This window comes from Furipterus horrens, unplaced genomic scaffold, assembly GCF_987537825.1.
Source record: "Furipterus horrens unplaced genomic scaffold, mFurHor1.1.pri manual_scaffold_7, whole genome shotgun sequence".
Classification (NCBI taxonomy): domain Eukaryota; kingdom Metazoa; phylum Chordata; class Mammalia; order Chiroptera; family Furipteridae; genus Furipterus; species Furipterus horrens.
The window spans coordinates 190985-211408 of NW_028327177.1; the positions used below are offsets into that span (position 1 = coordinate 190985).

The window sequence follows — 20424 nt, forward strand, 5'->3', positions numbered from 1 at the left end:
GAGAAACATCAGTGTGTGAAAGAAACATTGATCGGTTGCCTCTCACACCTCCAGTTGCGAGACATGGCCCGCAACCCAGGCCTGTGCCCTGACTGGGCATCGAACCAATGACCTTTCAGTTAGCAAGCCAGCACTCAGTCCACTGAGCCACACCAGCCAGGGCTCTTTTTAAAGTCATTTCCTGACTCTCACTGGTAAATAGACATTGATTTTTATGTCAGTCTTGCCTTTTACACTTCTGTTTGAGGTCTCATTAGTCTCATTAAAGAGTCGTAGTCCATCTCCTGTGATGCTGGCCACCTGCCCCACAATAGCCAGGACTGAACCCAGGAGGCCCAGCAGCCTTGTCACAATGCTCAGGCTACAAGCCTGCTGTCCCAGTAACTCGGTGATATTGTCCCTCAGGCTTGGGAAGTCCTCTCCTGCTGCTAGGCTTTTCACCGTGAATAGATGCAGTATTTTATCAGGTGTATGTTTTGAATCTGTTGATATCGGTGTTATGGGTTGAGTTTTGTGCCCCTCCAATGATTTGTTGAAGTTCTAATCCTCAGTCCTTGTGAACGTGACCTCACTTGGAAACAGAGCCGTTGCCGCTGTCATCGGTTGAGATGAGGTCACCTGGAACAGGGTGGGCTCTCACCCTAGAGGACTGGCGTCCCTGGAACAGGACAGAAACCAGGGAGAAAGCCCTGTGACAACAGAGGTGGAGCCCGGAGCTGTGAGTCTACAAGCCAAGGACTGCCCGCTCCTGGGACACCTCACGGCTGGAGGGACCAGCCAGGCTGGCCTCTGACCTTGGACTCACGGCCTCCAGGCAATGAGAGCACGAGGTTCTGCTGTTGGAGCCCCAGGCTGTGGCCCTTGGTGACAGCAGCCCCAGGACCCTACTGCAATTAACATTTTATAAAATTATATTTTATTGATTATGCTATTACAGGTGTCCCAATTTTTCCTTCTTTGCCCCCTCCGCCCAGGCCCTCCACTCCCTCAGGCAGTCCCGCCACCATTGTTCTCGTCCATGGGTCCTGCATATAAGTTCTCAGCTGCTCCATACCCTGTGCTGTACTTACATCCCTGTGGCTGTTCTGTGACCACCTGTTTGTGCTTCTTAGTCCCCTCCCCTCTTCACCCCTCCCCCATATCCCCCTCCCATCTGGCACCATCTATCCTGTCTCTGTTGTTCTTATTTGCTTAGTTTGTTTTTTAGATTCAATTGTTTTTGTTATTTTATTGTTAATAGTTTTGATGTTTTTCTTAATTAAGTTCCTTTAACATTTCTTATAATAATGGTTTGGTGATCATGAACTCCTTTAGTTTATCTTGTCTTTTACTTGCTTGTTTGAGAGGATTTACGAATATTTGAAGCTTGAGCCTAGACAAACCATTCGTATGGAAAAGCAGCTTGGGTGGGCCCGTAAGTTGGGTGGGCCCATAAGTTGGGTGGGTTGGAGCTTTAGGGACTCACCAGGGCAAAGAGTGTTAGCCAAGTTGATGGAGTCTCAGATATGGTACCCACCTGCTGGCCTTATTGGGGGAGGGTTCAGAAAAGGAGCAATGGCCTCTGCCCACCTGTCTGGGAGAAAGCTACCCACCAGTTCTCGCCCTGATGCCAGACACTTCATTTCCTCCCTGTATGCCACTACCCCAGTGCTGGAGCTCAGAGGGAATTTGAGTAAGTCTGTGTGCAGGCCCTTTAAGAGGAATGGCCTGGGAGTCCATAAGTTTCTTCCACCAACTGAATCCCCACTGGTTTTTATAGCCAGAAGTTATGGGGGCTTCTCTTCCTGGCACTGGGACCCTGGGCTGGGGGGCCTGGTATGGGGCTAGGACTCCTCGATCTCAGGTATCCCACCCGAAATTTTATCCCCCACATGTGGGTGAGGGACCAGCCCATTCCACGTCTCCACCCCTCCTACCAGTCTGGATGGATGTGGTTTCTTTAATTCAGTAGTTATTGGACTTCTATTCAACTTGATTTCTGCTGGTTCTGAGTGATGGTGGGTCTGTAGTTTAGTTGGAATTTTGATGTGCTGCAATTGGCATTTTTTAAATTATCATTATTCTATATTTCTTGTATTCCTGAGACTCTCAGTTTGTGTAATTTTGTAAGTAGATTCAGGTTGCTAATATTCATGTAGGATTTTGTTCATGCTGATCAGTAAGAATAGCCTTTACCTTCCTTCTCACTCTGTGTGTGGCTGGTCTTCATCTCCATGCTGGGAGTGCAGCCTGCGTCTCTGTGCTCTGAACTGCTACTTGTTTCTGGGGGTGTGGCCAGCACACTTGTGTGCTCTCTAGGCCTGTCTGTATAGATTTTAAGAGCTTGTTACTGAACAGCAGTTAGGGTCCTATTGCCAGCTGCCACCCTCTAGGCAAAATACCAGAGGCAAACTTTTACTGATAAAGGAAAGGAGTCTTTGTTCAAAAGCTACACAATTTTAGAATAACAGCTTTGTACATGCATTAGTCACTTAAGCCTATCAATTAATGTTACAGAACCCACGGGCTGTTCAGTTATGAGGGGCCTGATTGCCCGCCGCCAGAAGCATAACTCTTAATACCAGAGTTAGTGAAAAGAAAAAGAATTGTTTATTTAATAGTTATATAGATTTAGATTATTTGCGGATTTCTGCTGTTAAGTTTCATTTTCTGTAATACACCCACAAACACAGAGTTCTGCCTCCCCCTACCAAACCCGGCTAGTTTTAGAAAAGTCAGAGATACAGTCTTCCTACTTCCCAGACACAGTTCAGCTTCACCGGCAGCTCCCAACCATGCGATCCTAATGGGGAGGTTTTGCCTGTGCTGTGGCGCCCTCCAGCTCTTAATGCAGAACCGCGTGGAGTTCCCAGACTCCTTGTAAACCGCATGGAGAACCTAGCTAAAAATGTCTGCTGCCTATTTTTAACCCCCTGACTGCATCCTCTGATGCAGTGGGTGTGGTAACCAGTTCCGACCATTCACAGAACCTTGCGCAGGCTCTGTGTGCTCTTTCTGTACCATTCCATGGTCCAAAACCCCTCCCATCTTCTTGGGGCCTTGGAAGAATCAAAGCCATTTGTGTAACAAAGACACTAGCCACTAGCCGCTAGCCACAGGCATGTGAAGGCATTTTAAAAGCTGTTTCCTTTCCCCATCCCCAAACCTGCAGGCTCTGGGGATTTTTGGAGACCCCCATTCTGTAACATTAAGGCTAAACTCTTAACTTTTTTTGACAGTTTTATTTATTTTTTTAAGTATATTTTATTGATTATGCTGTTACAGTTGTCCCTGTTTCTTTTCCCTTTGCTCCCCTCCGCCTAATACCCCCCCTTCCCTCCAGCAATCCCACCCCACTTAGTTCATGTCCATGGGTCGTTCATATAAGTTCCTAGGCTTCACCCTGTTAGGGATAAAGAAGCCAGTGACTCTCAAACCAGTAGGAGATAATTAACAGATAAATCATGGGAAAGGGGCAAGGAAATGACATTTTGCAGCTCCTCACACATATCTCTGGGATCAAAAGGAGGAAGACTGTCCTCACCAAACAGAGAAATGGGAAGGTGTAGCTACATAACTCTGCAAGTAAATTGGAGATAGACCTATAACTAGATTACCCTTAGTTAATCACACCCTGAGAAGGAAAACTCTGACTCCAAAAAACCTCCGCTGCCTTGCGGCATACCTCTTCAGGGGAAAGGCTAAGGGAGTAAACCCCGACAGAAAATCCGGAGCCGGAGTCCCTAAGGCGGTTTGATGTTGTAGTCAACACCGGCAACTCCTGCGGCGCACCTGAAGCCAAGCTGTATTGACTCTGTCTTTCCCTTGGACCCTTCAGCTGCGAAGAGAGGGGGGGTCTGCTGCATGGGCAACAGCAGACCCTCCATATCACCCTGCCCAGGCTCTGTAGCTTCAGCTTCACTGGAGAGGACGCTCCAGCGTCATCGCAAGATGTCGATTCAACACGGGAGGAGACAAATACTGTGTCACTCCCGAGTTGGACTGCACAGCCATTCTCGGTGGTGCAGATAGACTCTTAAGAAGCTACACCATCCTCTCTGGAGACGGATGGCTGCCGACGAATCACACCCTGAGTTAAGTAGTTAATCGTGTTAGATTGTGAACCTGGATTAACCAATAATGGAGAAACGAGGGCGTAGGAGAGGAGGGGGGAGGCTAATCGCATTAATAAAAATCCAGTTTTCTTTGTCTACTTCTCACGCGCATGCCCCTGGCTGGTGGTGCACCCGACTCTGCAGACTTGTGAATAAACGCCTGGCTTTGCTGCTCAAATCCTGTGTCCCAGTGTTTTACTGTGAGCATTTCTCACAACCCTTTTCTAAATTATTATTAACTTCCCCTATTTCCCTGCACCATTTCCCCATTTCTCCCCCTTCCCCCCTGATAATCCTCCAAATGATCCCCACACCTATGATTTTGTTCCTCTTCTAATTGTTTGCTTAGTTTGTTTTTGTTTTTTAGATTCATTGTTGATCATTGTGAGTTTGTTGTCATTTTAACGTTAATAGTGTTGATCTTTTCTTACGTAAGTCCCTTTAACATTTCATATAATAATGGCTTGGTGATAATGAACTCTTTTAGCTTTACCTTGTCTGGGAAGTTCTTCATCTGCCCTTCCATTCTAAGTGATAGCTTTGCCGGATAGAGTAATCCTGGTTGTAGGGCCTTGCTTTTCATCACATTGAATACTTCTTGCCAGTCCCTTCTTGCCTACGAAGTTTCTTTTGAGAAATCAGCTGAGAGTCTTATAGACACCCCGTTGTAGGTAACTCCCTGCTTTTCTCTTGGTGCTTTTAAGATTCTCTCTTTATCTTTAACCTTTGGCGTTTTAATGATGATGTGTCTTGGTGTTGTCCTCTTTGGGTCTAGCTTGTTTGGGACTCTCTGGACTTCCTGGACTTGTATGTCTATTTCCTTCACCAAATTATGGAAGTTTTCCTTTATTATTTTTTCACACAAGCTTTCATTTTCTTGCTCTTCCTCTTCTCCTTTTGGCACCCCTATGATTCGAATGTTGACGTGTTTAAAGTTGTCCCAGAGGTTCCTAAGTCTCACCTCATTTTTTTCAATTCTTATTTCGTCATTTTTTACTGGTTGACTGTCTTTTTCTTCCTTATGTTCCAATTTGTTGCTTTGAACCCTGGCTTCCTTCTCTTCACCATTCGTTTTGTGTGGATTTTCCTTTGTTTCACTTAGCACAGCCTTCACTTCCTCTCTTACGCGTTTGTTGTACTCAAGCATATCTGTCAAGCCTGTGAGCATCTCTATCACCAGTGTTTTGAACTCTGCATCTGTTAGGTTGGCTATCTCCTCATCTCTCAGGTTGGCTATCTCCTCGTCGCTTAGTTCTCCCACCGGAACTTTGATCCATTCTCCATTTTAGACCATACTTCTCTGTTTCTTTGTCTTGATAGGCTCCTGTGTTTGTCTGCCTCTGTGTCTTAGGTAGAGCTATTGCTCCTGTTACATTGTAAGGGGTGGGGCCTTAGGGATTAATCGGTACAGGGCGACCCGTTTCATCATGCTATGGCGCTATATGTGGGGGAGGGGTCTGAGAGGGAACAACACTGCCTGCCCAGCACTCGTTCCTTTTCCAGGCACTTCTCCTCCCACTTCCACAGCGGATTGGTGCCTCTCTAGCTGTTGCCTTGGCCTTCGTTCCCAGAGTGGGTGCATCTGCGGATGCTCTAGGACCGTGGGGGCCCCTTAAACAAGCAGATTCTGCTGAGAAACTGGCAGTTTCTTCCTCACCCCAACCCCCACTGGTCTGCACAGTCAGAAGCAATGAGGCTTGATTTTCCCCAGCGCTGGGACCGTGAGCTGCGCAGTCTGATCTGGGGCTGGGACCGCTCTCCAGGTGTCTCTCCTGACTTTCATAATGTGTGACTCTGCTTTCTGCTGCAACGTCAGCCCCTATACTGCTGGCTGCTGCCACCGAACCATGTCCTCTCTGCCCTGGCTCCGCCCCTCCTACCTGTCTAGATGAGTATTTCTTCTTTATTTCTTTGTTTGTTGAACTTCCATGTAGTTTGATTTTCTGGAACTTCTGGTTGTTGGTGTTTTTTACTTTTGAGGTGGTTGTAAATTTTTTCTTAGTTGCGAGGGAGACGCAGTGTGTCACCTGTGCCTCCATCTTGACCGAAAGTGTCTCAGTTAATTCTTTTAGATTTTCTAGGTTGGCAACTAATGATGACTTTATCTCTCTCTTTCAAATATTAAATTTCTTACTTTTAAAAAAATCTTATTGGATTGACTAGCGTTTCTGAAACTATTATCCACTGGAGCTGAGCACAGGTGTTCTCTCCTGACATTGATGGGTGTGCTTTCAGTCTGTTGCTGCTGAATATTATGAAGGCCTTTGGTTTAGTTTGCATATTCTTGGTTAAGTTAAGCAAATTTTCCTCTACTTCTGGGTTACTGAGAGTTTTTAAAATCATAACTACATATTAATTTGATCACATGCCCACTTACTCATTTCCCAAGTATTGGGTGCCTGCTGTGTTCCAAGCCCCCACCCTTAAGAAGCTTGCCATTTACCTCACGGTTTTTCTAACCCTGGTTCTTCCTCAGGTCATTTGGTCGTGTCTGGTCAAAGCTTTGAGTCTCACTAACCCCCTCAACTAATCGCGTAGAATAGAAGCCTCAGTTCCAGGCATCTGAGTTTCTAAAACCCAGGACGGCATTCCGTGGCCTGGCCTTGCCCCAGCCTCTGGACGGAACCACAGAGGGGCTGTCCCTGCTGCAGTGTCCCCATCCGTGCTGTTGTCCAGGCTCTGAGGGCTTAGGGCAGCAGAAACACGTGCCTGCCCTCATGAAGGGGACGGCTTTGTGGGCACGTCGTCGTCGGCAGCCGTCCGTCTCGAGAGACGATGGCGTAGCTTCCCGAGAGTCTATCTGCACCGCCGAGAATGGCTGTGCAGTCCGATTCGGGAGTGACAATCCCTGCCGCACTTGGTACAGGTGAAGGCAGATGGCTGTTGTTGCTGCTGCTGACGCTGCTTCCGCCTCGATCTTTTCTGGACCGCCTCCTCGTTGTGGGCACGAGTCACTTCTGAAAGGGGGAGGCGTGCCACCCTAAATGTGCCGCGTTTCTTACCACGCTTAGGTTCTCATCTCTGTCTCGCGTTGCTGTGTTTCAGCCCTTCGCCACCAGGAGTGCTCTTCGAGAAGGACTATGAGATCCACCGGGACTACAGCTCGGATGGCCAGCTGCTGCTCTACAGGTAGAGCCCATGGCTCAGGCTTAGCCCTATCTTCTGACCAAGGGTGGTTTTCTTGGTAGCTCTTCAATGAGCTAGAAAAGGGTCTGGCTCAATAGGAAGCAACTAGCTGGATGTGCACAGCGTACCGGCTCTGCACCGGCCAGTGAAGCGTGAGTGGCTGGCAGGGCCCCTGGTGCCTGGGTAGAGGCCTCCTGGAGTGGCCCCAGGCTCATGTGGCAGCTTCTAGTCCTTGAAGAACCTCTGTGCCTACTTTGGGGGTCACGGAGCCCATGGTGGTGTCCCTGCCCAAGAAACCAGGCCCTGGGGTGTCCTCAGCTTGTGGTCCTCCTGGGAGCTCCCAGCTGTGCACCAAATGCTTCCCAGGTGAAGGGGGAACATTGGTTTTGGTCATAGGGAAGGAGGCCTCGGCCTCTCATGGCCCTTGCTTTGACCTTGCAAGGTGCTGGAAGGTGCTGGAGACGACACTCAGGACATGGGTGCAATAGCCGTTAGCTGGGCGAGGCTCTCCCTGGGCCAGCTCATGTGTCCAGGCTGCAGCAGGAGTGTCCACCCTGGCTCTGCGGGGGCAGGTGGGTGTGTGCCCCCAGCACAGGCCAGGAGTCACCCCAGTGCTGGGGACGCATTTGAAGACCTGAGAAGCCCTTGGCAGTTTGCTCCGACAGTTCTAAAGCCTGAGCTTAGAAGTGGTAACTGGGTTTGTACAACAGCACATCAGGAGAGGACCTGAGTTTACCCTGGGCCCAGCTGAATGGCTCTGTGACCTGCTTCCAGCCTCCTGTGCCTGGTGGTCTCAGCCGATGGCGCAGGGCCTCTGCAGGTGCACTGGGTTCAACCTCCACAGGGGGGCAGGGCTGAGGCACTGAGGCAAGAGGCCGGTGCGGCCAGAATTAAACAAAAAGTTTACTACGAGAACTTACGGACAGAAGCTGCATCTTGGATCTGCACACCCCAGCGGGGACGTGGGCTTGCTGCACGTGGCCTCCGGGAGCACAGGCGGCTGTAGCTGAGTGGCATGTGCTTGTTAAGAGCTGTGTATTCCAAAGAGTGTGGCACCTAATGGCCTCACTTATCCCGGTGAGAACATTCCTTTCAGGTGATATGGGCCCATGTCTTTCAGGGTAAAAGGGCCGTCACTGAGAGCAGCTTGCGGCTTCAGATAGTGTCGGTCACGTCAAGCACTAGAAACCACTTTACCTAAGAGGCAGGCCAGGTCAGGTCCCCAGACTGGTGGTCCACCTCGTCTTTGCCAGGGCTGCTGTGGCCCTGCCGTCCTGGGTCCCAGCTGGGCTTGGCACGGGAACAGTCTGTTCTTTTAGGAGTGGATGCAGTAGTTGTTCAGAGTGGGAAAAATAGGGAAAGTAACATTTATGGGTGGAGTGGGGAAGAGACACCGCCGCCCTCCGCCAGCACTCTGCACAGGGTCTGCGGGGCGGAGGGGAGCAAGAAGGAGCCTGTCCAGGCGCAGCCTGTGCCACCCACCAAGGGCTGGTGAGCAGGATGGGCAGCAATGGACAAACCCACCCAGCTCGGCACAGAGGGGTATCCGTGGGCCTGAAGGCTTGCAGGGCAGTTGAAGGGCTGGATACTTAAAGTTGTTTTCAAAACTCGCTTCCTGTGTGTGGTTGCTTCTGCTGCACCGGAGCGTGCCTCTGGGAGTCGCACTCACACACTGGGCGGAGGTTTTCCTCCGGAGCACGAGAGGTTGGGTCCAGGTGTCGCTCACAGAACAGCCACTTCCCCGAGGAGGCGCTTCAGGGCATTGGTTTGGTGCGGAGCTCTCCATTCCATGTTGAAGCAGCCCACCCCGGGGTGGGGGGGGAGACACCCTCTGCTGAACAGAGACCTTTGTGCCTGCGCTGCCCTGAATGCCGCCTGTGCCCTGGTCCGCCGGACTCCCAGTATCTCTATAGGCAGTGAAGGTGCTCCTGCTTCCCTAGGGTAGCTGGGCAACCATCCCTTTCTGTTTAAGGACGCGTGGTGTCCCTGTACCTGGCTGCCTCCACCCTAGCAGGGTGGACAGGGAACTAGGAAGGGAGGAGAGGCCGCCTGGGTTTGGGGAGTTGTAAAGACACAGAGGCCCGAGGGCAGGCCAGGAAGGCTGGACTACTGGGGGTGAGGGCAAGTTGAAGAGACTGGGTGAGAAGCAGGTAGCAGAGACTGGAAACCAGATGTGAGGGTTCAGGGAGGAGCCCTGAGGGGCGATGGCGCTGCATGCACAGGGGTGGGCGGTGATGCTTGCAGTGACAGGCAGGAGAGATGCCTCATCAGACCGGAGACTCGCTGCACCTGTTGGGGGCAGGCAGCGCTTCGCTGTGGGCCCATCTGCTCCCTGGGACTGAGGACCACCATTTCTGGGCCTTTGGGGTTTTCGTCCCCATCTGTGACGTGGAGCCTACAGGGACCTCGGGCCTTCGTGGAGGATCAAATGAGAGACATCCTGGAGGTGCTTAGGCACAGAAGGGTGCGGTGCTGGCCCCTACCCCCCTGCCCAGGGGCAGTGTGTCCTGGTGGAGGGGAGGGCTGCGGAGCTTCCTCCTGCCTCGTCCTCTCCCGTCTCTGCCTGGACCAGATGTAACTACTCTCAGGTCCTGGAATGCGCCTGTCCTCCTACCAGCAGCCTCTCATGTGCTCTGGATTCTGCCTGACGCTCTTGTCCACCCTCCTCATTCTGCAGCACGACTCGATGGCTCATGACTCACAGGCCGGTGGGGCAGCCCTCAGCCCCCAGCCCTCAGCACCCTTCGCCAGGCAGGGATCGTTTACATCGACGCCCATGGAGGGCTTCACACAGGGGCTGAATCTGCTGAGTGGTGAAAACAGGTGTGAAAAGTAACAGTTCGCCCTTGCTAGGTGCTTCCTGTGTTGGTACTAGACTAAGGATTTTGACGTTACACTATTTAATCCTCATAAGAGCTGAGGAGGACACTGAGACAGATGGTAAGTGACGTTCGGACGACCCACAGCCAGTGAGCCATGGGTTGGAGTTCAGTCCCAGATCTCTCAACTCCAAAGCCAGCCTCCAGGGTTTGCTGGCCCTGGCACACTGCCCCCTTCTGTCTGCCTGTGGTTGGTGTGAGCAGCCTCCAGCAACCAGGAGCAGAATCCCCTGGCATGGGAGCCCGTATCCTGAGCCTTGCTGCTGTCTGACTCCTCGGTGGTGAGGCCAAGATGCTGGGCAACGAAACTGACCGGGAGGGTCCGACCCTGCCTGTGTGCCGGGCTGTGGGCGGGGTCCTGGAGCAGCTGCCTCACAGCATCAGGGGGCCTCCCTTGCCCCGAGCTCCTGTCTCCAGCCTTTGTTCTTAAGGCGCTGCCTCACTCACCACCAGTGACTAGGACTTGGGGCCTTGTCCAGAAAGGCCCAGTGACAATCAAGAGACAGGGGCAGAGGGACCAGACTGCACAACTGGTGTCTTAAGATGTTGGGATTTCATTTCTGTGATGGTGGATTAACTTAATCAGAAACGAACCTGCACAGCAAGAACAAAATAGACAAAATTGCCCTGAAGACCTCAGAGATCTACTGAGGAGCAAGAACTTGAGGGCCAAGGTGTGGAGATCAGTGCAGCCCAGCACACACATGACACTGCCTCTCCCTCAGGACAGTCAAGAGGCTGAGCACAGAGCAGGCCTGTGGGTGGCTGCACAAGGCTGGGAATCCACACAGAGCTCAGCAGCCCAGAGATGAGCCCTAGCAAACACTCTGTGTTTCCCCGTGGCTCTAGGAATAGGGCAAGCTATAAGTAGGCCAGCCCCGACTTCCAGTCAGCTCAGTCCCAGGTGGGGTTCAAGTGACCTGTCTTTACTCAGCTGCCTGCCAGAAGCAGAAGTAAACTGAGAGGCTCAAGTGATCTCTGTAGTCTTTCATATACAGTCACCAGAATTTTAGTCTAAAATTGATAGAACTGTTTAAAAACTACAACAGACCCTAGAAACAGACCCAGAAGAAGGTATATTTTGGAGTTATCAGACACTGACTTTAAGATATATCAGTCATATGTACAAGATATTAAATGGCAATTTTTAAAATTCAAAAAATTTTTAAAGATTTTATTTGTATTTGGAGAGAGGAGAAGGGGGGGAGAAAGAGATGGAGAGAAACATCGATTTGCAAGAGATACATCTGTTGGCTGCCTCTCACACTCCCCCAACTGGGAACCTGGCCCACACCCAGGCATATGCCTGAGTGGGAATCGAACTGGCAACCTTTTGGTTTGTAGGCTAGCCCTTAGTCCACTGAGCCACACCAGACAGGACAAAACTAAAATAATTTTACCAGGATAGAGTGCATTCTGAGTCATGTAACAACTAACATTAGCAAATTTTTTAAAAAAATCATACAATATCTGCTCTCAGACCACAGTGGAATTAAACTAGAAATCAATAACAGAAAGATAACTGAAAAATCCCCAAATATATAAACAACACACTTCTAAATAACTCATGGGTTAAGAAGAAATCTCGAGAAATTTTAAAATATTTTGAAGTAAAAATGAAAACACAAGTTATCAATTTGGGGGATGCAGCAAAGTCAGTACTTAGAGGGAAATTTATCTAAAGAAAAGATCTAAAATCAATCATATAAGCTTTATCTTAGGAAACTGGAGAAAGAGCAAATCCAAAGTAAGCAAAAGAAAGTAATAAAAATTAGAGTAGAGATCAATAAAACTGAAAATGGGAAGTCCGTGCTAAAAATCAAAACAAAACACTGGTTTTTGGAAATAATTGATAAAATCAATAAGTGTCTAGCCAGGCTAAGAAAAAAAGACACAAGTTACTAATACCAAAAATAAAAGGAGCCGTGGGCATTAAAAACATAATGAAATAAATATATGAACAAGTCTATGGACGCAGATTTGATAACCTAAGTGTAATGAACCAATTCTTTGAAAGACACAGTCTACCAAAACTCATACAAGAAGAAATACAGTATTCCATCATTTATTACGGGTATTACGTTCTAGACACCCCACAATAGGTGGAAATACGTGAAGTAGGAACCTTACATTTATTTTAGTATTTATATACATTTTAAGGCTTTATAAACCCTTCCCACACACTTATAAACTGTTCCCACTCCCTTATTAACCTTTTCCACACTTTTATAAACACTACTTATGTTCTTAAACATATTCTACTCTCAAACCTATGTAACTTTAACAACATATGTATACAGTACCGCAAAATCCCACAATATAACAAAAAATCCGCGATAAGTAATTATAATAGTTTTTAAAATCCCGCGATACAGTGAGGCCGCGATAAGTGAACTGCGATATAGAGAGGGACTACTGTAGACAATTTGAATAGGTCTGTATGTGTTAAAGAAATTGAATTAATAATTAATAATCTTCCAAAACAGAAAACACCAAGCCCAGATGGGTTCACTGGTGAATTTTGCCAAACACTTATGAAAGAAATTGCACCAATTCTCTACAATCTCTTTTGGAAGATAGAAGCAGAAGGAATACTTCCTAACTCATTCCATGAGGTCAGCTTTATCCTAAATCCAAAACTAGACAAAGACATTACAGGAAAAGAAAACTACAAGCCAATTGGTCTCATGAACATAGATACAGAAATCTTCCACAAAACATCAGCAAATCAAATTCAGCAGTGCTTTTTAAAAATTACACAGCACAACCAAGTGGGATTTATCTTAGGTATGTGAAAATTAATACAATCCATCTCTTCAACAGGCCAGAGAAGAAAAACCCATGGTCATATCAACAGATGCAGAAAAATCCCTTGACAAAATCCAACACCCATTGATGATGGGGTCAGGGAAACCCCTCAATAAACTAGGACTAGAGAAGGATTTCCTCAACTTGATAAAGAATATCTCTAAAAAATCTATAGCTCACATCAGGAGCAAGGCAAGGATGTCCTCTCTTACCTCTGCTTTTCAGCACCATACTGGAAGCCGTAATTAATGCAGTAAAACAAGGAAAGGAAATAAAAGATGTACAGATTATGAAGGAAAAAATAAAACTGACTTTGACCACAGATGATATGATCATCTATGTAGAAAATCCTAAACAATTGACCAAAACTGTCTTAGAACTAATAAGCGATTATAACAAGGTTGCAGGGTACCAGGAAAATGTACAGAAGTCCATTGCTTTCCTGTATACTAACAATGAACAAGTGGAATTTGAAACTGAAAACAATACCATTTACAACTTGCTGTTTCACGAAGATAAATTATGTTAAAAAATAAGAATTAAATACCATTTACATTAGCACCCCCAAAATGAGATACTTAGGTATAAATCTAACGAAACAAAATCTGTATGAAGAAAACTGCAAAATACTAATGAAAGATATTAAAAAGAAACTAAATAAATGGAGAGGTGGCCCATGTTCCTGTTTATGGATAGGCAGACTCATTATTTTCAGGATGTCATTTCTTCCGAACTTGATCTATAGAGTTGATGCAACTTCAAGCAAAATCCCAGCAAGGCCCTGGTCAGGTAGCTCAGTTGGTTACAGCACCATCCCCATATACCAGGGTTGTGGGTTTGATCCCCGGTCAGCCAATGAATATGTAAATGAGTGAAACAGCAATCGATGTTTCTCTTTCTCTCTCTAAAAGTCAATAAATGTTTTTAAAAGTCTCAGCAGGTTATTTTGTGGATATCAACAAACTGATTCAAAAATTTATATGAAGAGACAAAGGTCCCAGAACAGCCAACACAATCTGCGAGGAGAACAAAGTGGGAAGACCAGTATTTTCTTACCTCAAGGCTTACTGTAAAGCTTCCGTAACGAAGACAGTGTGGTAGTGGCAAAAGAATAAACAAATGGATTAACGGAACAGAATAGGGGGCCAAGAAACTGGCGCCCATAAATCCAGCCGACTGAGCACTGAGAAGGAGCAAAGGTAGTGCAATGGAGCAAGGACAGTTTTCTCAACCGATGGTGCCAAGATGACTGGAAACCCACATGCAAACAAGTCAAACTAGATACGGACCTTACACCCTTCACAAAAATTAGTTCAGAATGGATCACAGACCCAGATGTAAAACACTGAACTTCTGGAAGATAACACAGGAAAAAACCTAGGTGACCTTGGTCATACTGGTCACTTTTCAGATATAACACCAAAGGCAAAATCCATGAAAGAAATAATTAGTAACCTGTGCTTTGTTAAAATTAAATGCTTCTGCTCTGTGAAAGACTGTGACTGAGAAAACAAGTCACAGAAAATATTTGCAAAAGACTCATCTGATAAAGGACTTACTTACCCAAGATACCTTAAAACTCAATGATAAGAAAACAACCAGATTTTAAAACGGGCCAGACCTAGACACAGAAGGTGTAGAGATGGCAAAAGCACACACAAAGGGTGCTTCACATGGTATGCCATCAGGGAAACGCAGTGTTTCTTGAAGCAGCCGGAGTCACTTGAGGGAGAGGGCGGGGCTGGAGCTGCCGTCTCTCCTGGACTCCAGGTCCTGTCCCTGGAGCGGCCGCCCTGCTGACCTCGGGCAGGCAGAGCTCAGTGCGGACGTTGAGTCTCAGTACCTGCCCATCATGTCTCAGGGGCAGTGTCACCCATGTTGTCACCAAGCAAGTGAGGCTCAGAAGTCTAGCGTGGCCCCTGGGGCTGTGGGTGCCCTTAGTCTGATTCTGGATTTAGGGAGCAGTTTATCATCTGCCCAGGTGCAGAGTGCCCACTGAGGGCAGAGGCACAGGGGGACACAGCCTTTCCGTAGCTTACAGGAGCCTCTGGTTGAAAACAAGGCCCGAGGTGTCCACGCACAGGGTAGCGGGGAGTGGGGCCTGCAGGAAAGACCCTCATCAAGTCCAAAGTCAGAGAGGCTGCTCCTGCTCTCCATTACAGAAACAGTGCTGTGCATGAGGCGTGGCTGGGACCAGAACAGGGAGGGGCGTGTTGGGCAGCAGTCCAGTGGGGGCCTGAGGGAAGCTCCCCTCCTGGAAGGGAAGGCTACAGAGCTGCTTCAGGAGGTGTATGAGGAGCGCTCCTGGGACAGCAGAGCAGCTCTGTGGGGACCCAGTTCATTTGCAAGGAGCCCTCCTACAAGGACCTGGCCCTCAGCCCCCACGGCAGGGGTCGTGGTGGCGAGGAGGAGGAGGAGGAGAAGTGGCCAGGCCCTGTGGGCCCTGACTCCAGACATGCACGAGGCCGGTGTGCGTGGGTCATGGGTTCAGGCTGGCAGCGAAGCCAGACTCCGCCCCCACAGGACCTCCCCAGGTAACCTGTGCCTGTCCCCTCCCTCCAGGGCCTCCTCCCTCCGGTGGAACTCGGGCACCAAGGAGCGCATGCTCATCAAAGTGGCTGACCGGGAGCCCAGCTTCCTCTCCCCCCAGGGCAATGGGTACCCCTTGGACAGCCAGCCTGGGGGCCGCTCACGCAGACCCTCAGGTGGGCAGCACTCACCCAGCCTGCAGACGTTTACCCCGGACACAGATGGCTCAGTCTTCTTCCCCGAGCGGAGGCCATCACCCTTCGTGAAAAGGGCCGAGCTGGGGAGCTGTTCCCCACTGCTGGCCCAGCCCCGCAAGCCGGCCTGTGACTCTCAGCCCTCCTCCCCACGCTACGCCTACGAACCCCCCCTCTATGAGGAGCCCCCTGTCGAGTACCAGGCCCCCCTCTATGATGAGCCCCCCATGGACGTGCAGTGTGAGGCGGGTGGGGCCTGCCAGGCCAGCTCACCCCAGCGGTCTCCAGGACGAAAGCCAGTGCCCTACCCACAGTCACCCAAGCAGGCCTCAGCCTCGCCCTTCCAGCAGCTGGTGCTCACTCGGCAGAAGTGCCCGGAGCGCTTCCTGAGCCTGGAGTACAGCCCTGCGGGTAAGGAGTACGTGCGGCAGCTGGTGTATGTGGAGCAGGCTGGCTCCAGCCCCAGGCTGCGGGCAGGCCCGAGGCACAAGTACACACCCAACCCTGGAGGGGGCTCACTCTCCCTACAGCCCAGCCCCTGCCTGCTGCGGGACCAGCGCCTGGGGGTCACATCCGGGGACTACAGCAGCATGGAGGGGCCTGAGCTGCGGCATGCCCCTCCGCCCTCGCCGCTGCCGCAGGCCCAGGATGACGCCATGTCCTGGTCCAGCCAGCAGGACACCATGTCCTCGACAGGCTATTCCCCGGGCACACGCAAGAGGAAGAGCAGGAACCCCTCGTTGTGCCATGTCCCCAGCGCTTCGTCCACTGATAGCCCTGGAGACCGCGACCTGCTCCCACAGTCCCTGGCCGAGGAGCGGCCCAAGTGTGGGCCCAGCCTGGTCCCAAAGCACGCAGAGGCCAAGGCGGGCGACGCAGATGGGGTGCGGGGTGGGGCTGAGCCCTTCCTGGCGCAGGCGAGGCTGGCCTGGGAAGCGCAGCAAGCCCACTTCCACATGAAGCAGAGGGGCAGCTGGGACTCCCAGCAGGATGGCTCAGGCTACGAGAGCGATGGGGCTGTGCCACTCCCCATGCCTGGCCCGGTGGTGCGCGCCTTCAGCGAGGATGAGGCCTTGGCCCAGCAGGAGAGCAGCAAGCACTGGCAGAGGGGGGCCTTGGAGAGGCTCGCCTTTCCCCAGATCCTGCTCGAGAAAAGCGTCTCCGTGCAGACCAACCTGGCCTCACCTGAACCCTACCTCCACCCCTCACAGGTAGGGGCACACAGCTGGTGGGCAGGGTCCCAGGCACGGGTGGGGCAGGCGGTGGCCCCAAGAAGTTGCTCGTGGCCATGTAGACAGGCAGTGAATACCCACAGGGACTCCCCCATGTCAGGGCTCCCTCAGCTGGGTGCTGGCAAGTCACTGGGGGCTAGAGGCCATGCATGCCCTGCTTCCAGTCCATGGAGGCAGGGGAGATGGGTGGGCATGCCTACCCACTGAGCCTGAGCCTTTCTCCCACCTGTGAATGAGCTCTTGGGTGAGAAGCGATGCAGGTGGGGTGTCAGGTGCTCGTTGGGTGACTCAGAGCCCTTCCTGGACAGGGCTCCCCCGTTAGGGAGCTGGGCACTGGCTCTGGGGCCAGATGTGCTCAGTGGCCTCAGAACCTGGAGCTGTAGCAGAAGCCTGGCCAGATGCATCCGCCTGGGATAGCACCAGGCATGGGCATGGTCAGGTCCCTGGGGCCTGTATGTGCCTTCTGTCCAGGTCGCGTGTTAGGAACTCAGAGCCTAGAACTTGATATGGGTCAATGTTCTGGGTCTCACCACCTGACCTGCTTCATGAAACCACCGCGGAGGGTGTACCCTGGCATCTGCTCAGAGCTGGCAGTGGTCAGAAGGCCTCCCAGTGTCAGGCTCCTCAGGTCTGGAGAGCTCAGCATGTTGCTGTCCGTGCCTCATAACACAGGAGGAGGCTTCTTCTCGCCCCTAGACCTATGGTGGCCACCCACCCCCCAGCCCTTGGTCTCAAGAACAGGGAGAGGGCCTCTCGGGGTCCCTGCATAACCTTGCGTGGGTAGGATGCTCATGCATCTTCATGCGGCTGGAAGAACTCAAAGAGGAACAGAGTTGGAGGTGCAGTCTGGGCCTCACCCCAGGGACACCCAGCAAGTGTTCCTGCCCTGCCTGCCCTGCCAGCAGGTTATCTGACAGCCCCACCCAGCACCTCCGACCTGCAAGTGGGGCCATGCCTCTCACCTGGCTGGGTCAGGGCCAGCCCCCACCCCCTCACAGTCCTTCTGTCCTCCCCAGTCTGAGGACCTTGGCACCTGCGCCCAGTTTGAGAGCAGTCGACAGACCCGCAGCGTGATGCCCAGTGCCAGCTGCGTGTTCCCCACGTTCACGCTACGCAAGCCATCCTCAGAGACCGACATTGAGAACTGGGCCTCCAAGCACTTCAACAAGCACACGCAGGGCCTCTTCCGGCGGAAGGTGTCCATTGCCAACATGCTGGCCTGGAGCAGCGAGTCCATCAAGAAGCCCATGATTGTGACCAGCGACCGCCACGTGAAGAAGGAGGCATGCGAGATCTTCAAGCTGATCCAGATGTACATGGGCGACCGGCGCGCCAAGGCGGACCCGCTACATGTGGCCCTAGAGATCGCAACCAAGGGCTGGAGCATGCAGGGCCTGCGGGACGAGCTGTACATCCAGCTGTGCCGGCAGACCACTGAGAACTTCCGCCTGGAGAGTCTGGCCCGTGGCTGGGAGCTCATGGCCATCTGCCTGGCCTTCTTCCCGCCCACACCCAAGTTCCATTCCTACCTGGAGGGCTACATCTACCGGCACATGGACCCTGTCAACGACACCAAAGGTAAGGCCCAGCGTCCGGCCCCTGGCACCCCAGGCTCTGCCGCCAGCCAAGGTCAGGGCCCAGCTGAGAGCTTCCTGGCTTGAGTGGGGCAGCACCTCAAAGGCAGCAGGTATGTGAAGGTGGACACAGCACCTCCAGATAAACATGTATCCCCTAAAGGCCACGTCCTCAGTTTCCACTGGGACGCAGGGTCCTTGGGAAGCCCATCCTCAGCACTCAGGCCTGAGAAGAGCTGCAGGGTCCCCGGCCACAGGCCAGCAGATTGGGGACCAGGACAAGGATGCACAGCATCTATGTCTCAGCCAGCTGGTGTCATTGTGGCCAAGTGGCCAGTTGCCTTTTCTGACAAGTCAAGGAGGCCACAGTAGCCTGTGTGCTCTCACTGCATTCATTTTCAGCTGTTCTTCGGCCTGGAGCGGTGACCACCCTGGCCAGGCTCAGGCTCAAGCTCAGGCTGTCTGTTCTGGAGAGAAGCCTGGGGTCCTGGAGGAGGCTTCCTGAAATCAGGGAGGAGCACAGTGACCGTAGCGCAAATTGGCCCAACACCAGCAGGCTGTTAGGATGCTGCAGGCCGAGCTGGTCCTGAGCTGACCAAGGTGGTCAGAAGTTGGGATCAGCACAGGTAGCCACCTGCTGACAGCTGCCTGGGGTCAAGTATGGGGTCAGCTTCCGCCCTGGGTTCCCAAAGGCCACGTGCTGGGTTCATCTGGACGCAGGCCTGGCCTGGACTCGGGGCCATGGTGCTGCCAGCCGAGTGGCTGAACTGAGTCCTGGGCCAGGCAGAGTGAGCACGGGGACAGGGCCATAAACAGCGTCTGGACACACATGTGCACATGTGCATATACATTCACACATGCCCTGTAAGTCCGACATTCCATAGCCCACTCTGCAAGAGTGACCGTGTACCCGGCCCAGGAGTAGCGACCAGCACATGTGCACCCAATGGTGGGGCTGCAGGGCAGGACAATGCTGGGCCCTGGGGGAGGGGAGGGACTACAGGCACCATCCAGCATGTCAGTTGTTGGAAGCAGATCATGGGAGCCATGAGGTTTTCACCCAGGTGTCCAGGTTTTGGAGCTGAATCCTGAACACAGCAGACAGGTCTCCCTGGGCGGCTTCCTGCATGTGCAGCTACACAGGCTGGTGTGTGGCCTGGCTCTGCCTCGGGTTTCTTGTGCTTTTCCAGGAGCTGGTGGGCCCCTGTTGGCTCATGGTCCAGCTCAGCCTCTCCCAGAGGCCATTTCATTACTTTGAGTTGTAAGCTTGGAAGAGTGTGTCCACTGCCCAGCACGCAGCCTGGGTTCCCCAGCGAGTGCTTGCCGAGGTAAGAGGTAAGTGAGCAGTGTACAGACAGGTGGGAGGCCTCCAGGGCCGTGCCTGCCTGCCTGGGCTTCCGCTGGGAGATTGTCCTCCAGGCCCCACTTGGAGCCCATCAGGACACTTCTCTTGGTGCAGAAGTTTGTGAGCTTTTGCTTAGTGTCTGGTTGGCATGTAAGAGGGAATCTGATTGGCTTAGGCAACCATGGCTGAGTGAGACCCAGATGGTCTTGGAGCACCGTGTAGTCTGGGCCCACACAGGGAGACTGGATGTCTGGGGTCACACTGACAGAGACCTGCATCTGGGCTGTGGGATCTGGTCACTTCCATGGCGTAGGGCTGCGCCCCAGCCCTGAGACCCACTCCTGGTGGGTATCTGCCACAGGTCCTATTCAGCAGTGAGTCCAGAGGACAGGCCTTGAGCTCCTTTCCACGGCCCACATCAAGAGCATGGGTGCTGGCTGATCAGTAAGGCAGGGCCTATCAGCCCAGGAGGATGCAGCCTCTGCTCAGGAAGAGGGAACTGCGGCCCCTCTCAGAAGTGCCGGCGAGGACAGAGCTGAGCCTGCTCCTGTGTGCGGCACCTCACCCTAGGTCATCCTGCCGGCTATGGCCTCAGAAGTCTTTGTGACATTTATTGTGTGGTCGCCACCCTTCAGAACCAAGG

General features: G+C 51.8%; 1 protein-coding gene across 2 annotated transcripts in view; it reads left to right on the forward strand.

Moving 5' to 3' along the window:
- Positions 1-20424, forward strand: part of ARHGAP39 (Rho GTPase activating protein 39) — a 57576-nt gene that overhangs the window by 23438 nt on the left and 13714 nt on the right. The window contains exons 1-4 of one of the 2 annotated variants that reach the window (XM_090283145.1): positions 7157-7223; positions 9898-10043; positions 15470-16841; positions 17879-18440. In XM_090283145.1, the coding sequence (XP_090139271.1) occupies positions 9907-10043; positions 15470-16841; positions 17879-18440 (2071 nt within the window). In that variant the 5' untranslated portion in view covers positions 7157-7223; positions 9898-9906. Of the gene's footprint in view, positions 1-7139; positions 7224-9897; positions 10044-15469; positions 16842-17878; positions 18441-20424 lie in introns of those variants that run through there. The other variant, XM_090283146.1, reaches the window with a different exon arrangement.